Source organism: Chanodichthys erythropterus, chromosome 2, assembly GCF_024489055.1.
Source record: "Chanodichthys erythropterus isolate Z2021 chromosome 2, ASM2448905v1, whole genome shotgun sequence".
Taxonomy (NCBI): domain Eukaryota; kingdom Metazoa; phylum Chordata; class Actinopteri; order Cypriniformes; family Xenocyprididae; genus Chanodichthys; species Chanodichthys erythropterus.
The window spans coordinates 14,203,308-14,210,493 of record NC_090222.1 but is presented as its reverse complement, the minus strand read 5'-3'; the positions used below and the strand labels follow the sequence as shown (position 1 = coordinate 14,210,493).

At 36.4% G+C, this 7,186-nt stretch overlaps 1 protein-coding gene across 1 annotated transcript; it reads right to left on the bottom strand.

Annotated features, from left to right (window-relative positions):
• Positions 1 to 348: 348 nt before the first annotated feature.
• Positions 349 to 5,529, bottom strand: LOC137025017 (pro-neuropeptide Y-like). Its single transcript, XM_067393031.1, has 4 exons — positions 5,484 to 5,529; positions 4,703 to 4,863; positions 629 to 745; positions 349 to 447 (listed from the first exon to the last, which is right to left on the bottom strand). The coding sequence occupies exons 2-4, from the start codon at positions 4,861 to 4,863 to the stop codon at positions 390 to 392; spliced, it is 336 nt and encodes a 111-aa protein (XP_067249132.1). The 5' UTR covers positions 5,484 to 5,529; the 3' UTR covers positions 349 to 389.
• Between the last annotated feature and the right edge of the window lie 1,657 nt (positions 5,530 to 7,186).

Here is a 7,186-nt window from a genome sequence, read left to right as displayed (position 1 = left end):
AATTTATAATTTACATTTATTTATTATAACATTTATTATATATAAATATATTTTTAATATTATATTATATTATATTATATATTATCAGTTTTGACACTGGAATCTATATATATATATAAATTAAATTGTTGTTGATATTAAAATATATTTCAGAAACTTACATTTCTCAAAAATGTCTAGAAAAGTATCTGTTGACCCAAAACCAAAGACTATACTCATGCATTATAAATGTTTTCAGTCTATTGTGAGGTTGATTTAATGAATATACAGCTATTAATATTCATTTCTGCAATGCTTTTAATTCACAAATACTGTGCAATGAATTTAATAGTACAGAACATAATGAAGGCAGTATCAATGGTTTAAAGCTGCACACTGCCACTCTCTGGTCATCGCTGACATCGTTTGGTGGGTGACAAAAATCTCAAAACTGGCATTTCCTTGAATCTGAAAAGACACAATCAAAAAGCAATACATTTGTAACTTTGTATAACATGAAAAAGAGAGAGAGGAAATTATGTAAAACCTTTTTAAGTGAAAGTTTTTATAAACTCTTTTTGTATGTATGACAACTAATAAAAAGAGAATATCCAGTCTCCAGCTAAATAGAAATGTGCAGTGTTCTAACCTGATGCTGTCATGTTCAGTGTCTGCTTCCTCATATGTCAACTCAGGAATGCTTCCTGGTGTCTCTCTCAAGAACAGACTCTGGAACATAGGTTCAGGACTGTTTCTTTTCCCATACCTGAGAGAGGTTAGGACAACAAGCACGCAAGCTCATTTCTGCCACGGACTAAAAATTAAAAAAGGTAATTGAGACTTTTTATCTAACTCGCAATTGTGAGTTTAAATCTCACAATTCTGAGAAAATAAAGAAATTGCGAAAAATAAAGTCAGAATTGTGAGATAAAAAGTTGCAACTACCTTTTTATTTTTATTTCGTAGCAGAAACCAGCTTCTATAATCAAAAACTGCAAAAGAGGTCTGCATATATAGTCAAACCAAAATTTATTCAGACTTCTTGAACATTTCTTTTATTAATACAGTTTATTCACTATAATTAAAAAAAGAAAAAAGAAAAAGGTAATTAAATATGACAAGATCTCAGAGTTAAACTGTGCCAGAAAATTTTTGGCTCCAAATTTTTATCAATTTTACTGGTAGTCCACTGTATGAAGAATTTTTGGGTATAATACAATATATTGCCAAAAGTTTTGGGACGCCTGCGTTTACGTGCACATGAACTTTAATTACATCCCATTCTTAATCCATAGGGTTTAATATGGAGTTGGCCCACCCTTTGCAGCTATAACAGCTTTAACTCTTCTGGGAAGGCTTTCCACAAGGTTTAGGAGTGTGTTTATGGGAATTTTTGACCATTCTTCTAGAAGTGTATTTGTGAGGTCAAGCTCTGATGTTGGCAAGAAGGCCTGGCTCACATTCATCCCAAAGGTTTTCTGTCGGGTTGAGGTCAGGACTCTGTGCAGACCAGTCAAGTTCCTCCACACCAAACTCACTCATTCATGTCTTTATGGACCTTGCTTTGTGCACTGGTGCATAGTCATGCTGGAACAGGAAGGGGCCATCCCCGAACTGTTCCCACAAAGTTGGGAGCATGAAATTGTCCAAAATGTCTTGGTATGCTGAAGCATTAAGAGTTCCTTTCACTGGAACTAAGGAGCCAAGCCCAACCCCTGAAGAACAACCCCACACCATAATCCCCCTCCACCAAACTTTACACTTGACACAATGCAGTCAGACAAGTACCGTTCTCCTGGCAACCGCCAAACCCAGACTCATCCATCGGATTGCAAGACAGAGAAGCGTGCTTCGTCACTCCAGAGAACACGTCTGCACTGCTCTAGAGTCCAGTGGTGGCGAGCTTTACACCACTGCATCCGACGCTTTGCATTGCACTTGATGTAAGGCTTGAATGCAGTTGCTCGGTCATGGAAACCCATTCCATGAAGCTCTCTACACACTGTTCTTGAGCTAATCTGAAGGCCACACAAAGTTTGGAGGTCTGTAGCTATTGACTCTGCAGAAAGTTGACGACTTCTGCGCACTGTGCACCTCAGCACGCGCTGAACCCGCTCTGTGATTTTACGTGGCCTACCACTTCATGGCTGAGTTTCTGTTGTTCCCAATTACTTCCACTTTGTCATGATATCACTAACAGTTGACTGTGGAATATTTAGTAGTGAGGAAATTTCACGAATGGATTTATTGCACAAGTGACAACCTATCACGATACCACCCTTGAATTCACTGAGCTCCTGAGAGTGACCCATTCTTTCACAAATGTTTGTAGAAGCAGTCTGCATGCCTAAGTGTTTGATTTTATACACCTGTGGCCATGGAAGTGATTGGAACACCTGAATTAAATGATTTGGAGGGGTGTCCCAATACTTTTGGCGATATAGTGTATGTCACAGTTTACTTTATTTTTCTATCTTACCTTACATAAATTAACTATAGTGTCCTGCACCCACTAGTAAAAATATATCAAAAATATAAAAAATGTCTGAATAATTTTTGGTTTGACTGTATATTCTAAATATTTATTACGTTAAAGCTGCAGTCCATAAGTTTTGCCTGTTTGTCACCATCTCTGTTTGAAACCTGCAATTGCAGTTATTTGCAGAAGTATTATTTGTACGTGTGTTGTGCATCGGCACGGCTCCTCAGTGCGGATTAATCTAATGTTTGCTGTCAGTCACCACATCAGTGTAGATACTGTGCTTCGGAATCACAGATTGTAGTCTAGGAAGTACGACCAAACTAAAAATTTTCACCGGAAAATGTCATCTGAACAAGTAAGCAACAAATATGCCACTTTTGTTCTGACAAAAAAAAAGTTTGTTCTGAGGAAAAAAAAGCATTACAATAAATGGCGCTGCCAATGATGATTAAATCTAACGATAGTTTAGTTTATATCACATCAAACCATGCAAATTATTATTATTGTTATAATTGTTCTCAAATTGTTAATATTAACAATGTGTATTAGTATGTATTAGCTTTACCTGTAGATTTCAATTACTGTACAGTCTAATCACTTACGTTAATTTGTCATACCGTACAATCCGCCATCAAAATTATATGTTTAATTATTGCAGCTGCTGTGAGAAAAGGCTATAAATGATCCGCTGCCTGCAGCATACTCACATGCGATATAACCCACTAGCTGTGACAACGTCTTTATGTAAACAGACGTGACGTAATGACGCAATGACGAATGGTGACATGCTCGAATTTCCTGCAAAAACCCACCAGTACCACTCGGATTAGAACACATTATTACTACCGCTGTGAATCGGGCTAAGATAAGGAGATAGTTTTGAACACTGGCTGTTTATGTACTTGCTCAAAAATTTATTTTGGATCAACCAAAAAACGTTACGGACTGCAGCTTCAAAGCAGGAGATAATAACCATACAAACATTTGGGCTGTTGAACATGCTTCTAAGGAAGTATCTTTTATAAAATCTTCTATTCTGTAATGTGAGAAAGAAACTGAAACCACATATAACAGGGAGAAATTAGATGAACTACAAATTAACAACCAGGAACAACTCAGGACCACTTTTAAACTCCACACAAGTTCAGGCGAGACACAATGGACTATAAAGAAAACAAGGTCTACAGATGGATATCTGGGAACCTGGGGAAACATTGAGTTCCACGTCCATGGGAAAATATCTATATCTAATTGTTTTTGCAAAATTAATTTATAAACAACTTTCAAATTATCTAGGCATTAATAATATTTAACACCATTTCAATCTGGTTTCAGGTCCAATCATTCTACCACTACTGCATTACTTAAGTTTACTAATGATGTGTTGTCAGCTTCAGATGATGGTAAACTCACAGGTGCAATTTTTTTAATTTTTTTATTGCTATTGGTCTTATTGAAAATTCAGTTTTGTGGTTTAGTTCATACCTGCATAATAGAAAACAATGTGTTGTCTTAAATGGGAATAAATCAGATTTTTTGATTCAACAAAGAGTTGTGCCCCAAGGTTCAATATTGGGACCACTTTTTTTCAATTTATGTTAATGATTTACCATTAATTTTCAAAAACTGTCATGTTCAACTTTATGCTGATGACACTGTCATACATGTATGAAATTCTGATTTTCTTCAAATACAATCTCTTCAGTCTGATTTTATTATTTAACAAGATTGGCTTTTGGATAATAAATTAGTGCTTAATAAAAGTCTTCCTATAACATTATTTTTGGCTCTATAATAACTAAAATCCAAAACTGGTTATTGTGTTGTATCATGTAAAGATCTCTTTTGCATATGCTAGTTAGATCAGATGTTGTGTGTGATGACAAAAGAGCATACAGTATATACAAGGTAGTTTTCCTGTGGAATTTGGCTACTTTTACACTGTTGCCATGGGTTGTTTTTCATGTCCTCGGGTAGAAGCAACCCCAGATAACATGATATTAAGCCCAGGAATGTGATTTTTACCAGGTGAATCCTGCCAAAAATGTGTATTTTACCAACCGGAATGCGATTTTTACTGTGGGACCCCCTAGTTTTGGTCTAGTTTCGAATAGCAACTGGTCGGGTTTTGTTGTGAAAACCTTGGCAAACCTGATTTCAACTTGCTTGCACTTTGCTAAATACTTTAGGACTTGCTGCTTGTATATTACGGATTAATTTACACTTTTTTTTTTATCTTACCTTTGTCGTGTGATGAGCTTGATATAGTGCCGCAGGGCAGTGTAGTATTTGGTCATGTCCTCTGCAGGAATGTTTGTGTCTGGTGTGTATGGATTTGCATCTGTGACTGTCACTATCCACATTACAGCAATGATCATGAACATGAACTGATGAGAGTGCATCTAGAAAATAGAGAAAATAAAAATAAAAAGGCCACTCTGTAATACATAATCTGTGGATCAAGATTCATGCAATTGCATATAAATTTAGCTTACATTTTTTAAATAAAATAAATGTATACTATATTTATACTATATTTATAATTATATATATATATATATATATATATATATATATATATATATATATATATATATATATATATATATATAATATTTAAATTGTAAAAAAAATAATTGCTAAATGCACAAAACTCAACAGGCCTATCCTTGATCTAAGAACTTCAGCTTTCTGCAAGAATACTTTAATAACACAGTGTGTGTGTGTAATATTATATAGGTCTAGTTTCCCCAGTGTTAAAATTGTGTTCACGTGTTTACCTACAACAGCAGCAAAATATTATGGTGAAACTGATATTTTAATAGTGTATCAATATTTTTAATAGATAAAATGAGTGTTTAGGACTAGGTGTTTGAAACCAAGCCTCTCATACACTTTTGACTAAAACCTAATAACTTGTAGCTATAGCCTACTTTACTTTTGAGCGGAAATTTAACTTGCACATTAACACTGACGACTTACATTAGATTAAAACAAAACAAAAATGTTTTATTTGACTTACCTTCCTCTGACAGACTCGGTATTTCTTGTGAGGGTTTGACTGACAGCGCGGCTCCTGTGATCTCAGATGTTCTGACTGACTGAGGGCGCTTCCTAGTGTTTTATAGCAGATCTGAAGCACGCCTCTCTTGGCGCGTCATCAGTGTTACACACGATGTCTAAGGTATAATTATATATATATATATATATATATATAAAACATGCAGTTGCGGCTCCTAGCCATAAATTTAGGTAAGGCAGATTCTTATGATAACCATTTTTGTAAGGTTTATTTTCTTCTAATCGCACATCAGACACACTTTTGGCAGAATTCTAATGTCCGTACGTCATTCAGCCTGAGGGTGGCGCTCTAATGATGATTGACAGACTTCAGAACACATGACAAACGCACAGTGATTATTATGTCTCTAGCATGTTATATGTTTGGCAACAGTTCTTTTAACCCTAAAAGATAAGATGTGTAGCTTTTCATTTCTTAAACCATGTATTAAGATGTATCATGGCCATATTCCAGGATGACAATGTCAAGATTCATCAGGCTCAAATTGTGAAAATTGTTGGGAGGGAGCCTGAAGAATCATTTTCACACATGAATTGGCACTGACCTTAACCTCTGTGTAAGTTTTTGGGATGTGCTGGAGGAGACTTTACAGAGTGCTCACCTCTTGCTTTGTCAGTACAAGATCTTGAGCAAAAAAATGATGCACTTCTCACTGGAAATAAATGTTGTGATGTTTGGTCAAGATCTTGTATTGACAAAGCAAGAGGTGAGCACTCTGTAAAGTCTACTCCAGCACATCCCAAAGACTCAGAGGAGCCAATTCATGTGTGAAAATGATTCTTTATGTTCTCTGAACCATTCTTTCACAATCTTGACATTGTCATCCTGGAATATGGCCATGATGTGTCTTCCTACATGGTTGTTTAAGAAATGAAAAGCTACACACTCCATCTTTAAGAGTTAAAAGATCCGTTGCCAAACATATAACATGCTAGAAACATAATCACTGTAATAAGAATCTATGAATGAATCATTAAGTATTTGCCTATTAAAATATAAACAGCAAGTACTGGTAGCTTTGGCACTGTGTGCAGGTGCCAAATCCTGTTGGAAAATGAAATCTGCATCTCTAACACTTCCTGGTATACGGCTGCGTTGACCTTGGACCTCAGAAAACACAGTGGACCAACACCAGCAGATGACATGGCACCCCAAACCATCACTGACTGTGGAAACTTTACACTGGACCTCAAGCAACGTGGATTGTGTGCCTCTCCTCTCTTCCTCCAGACTCTGGGACCCTGATTTCCAAAGAAAATTCAAAATTTACTTTCATCAGAGAACATAACTTTGGACCACTCAGCAGCATTCCAGTCCTTTTTGTCTTTAGCCCAGGCGAGACGCTTCTGACGCTGTCTGTTGTTCAAGAGTGGCTTTATGCGACAGCTGAAACCCATGTCTTGCATACGTCTGTGCGTAGTGGTTCTTGATGCACTGACTCCAGCTGCAGTCCACTCTTTGTGAATCTCCCCAACATTTTTGAATTTGAATTTGGCTTTTGTTTCACAATCCTCTCCAGGGAGCGGTTTTCCCTATTGCTTGTACACTTTTTTTCTACCACATCTTTTCCTTCCCTTCGCCTCTCTATTAATGTGCTTGGACACCGAGCTCTGTGAACAGCCAGCCTCTTTTGCAATGACCTT

Coding starts and splice junctions, on each gene's coding strand:
- LOC137025017 (XM_067393031.1), bottom strand. CDS start 4,863: ATGCACTCTCATCAGTTCATGTTCATGATCATTGCTGTAATGTGGATA. Junction 746..4,702: donor AAGCTCATCACACGACAAAG/GTAAGATAAAAA, acceptor AACCTCTCTCAG/GTATGGGAAAAGAAACAGTC. Junction 448..628: donor ACTGAACATGACAGCATCAG/GTTAGAACACTG, acceptor GTGTCTTTTCAG/ATTCAAGGAAATGCCAGTTT.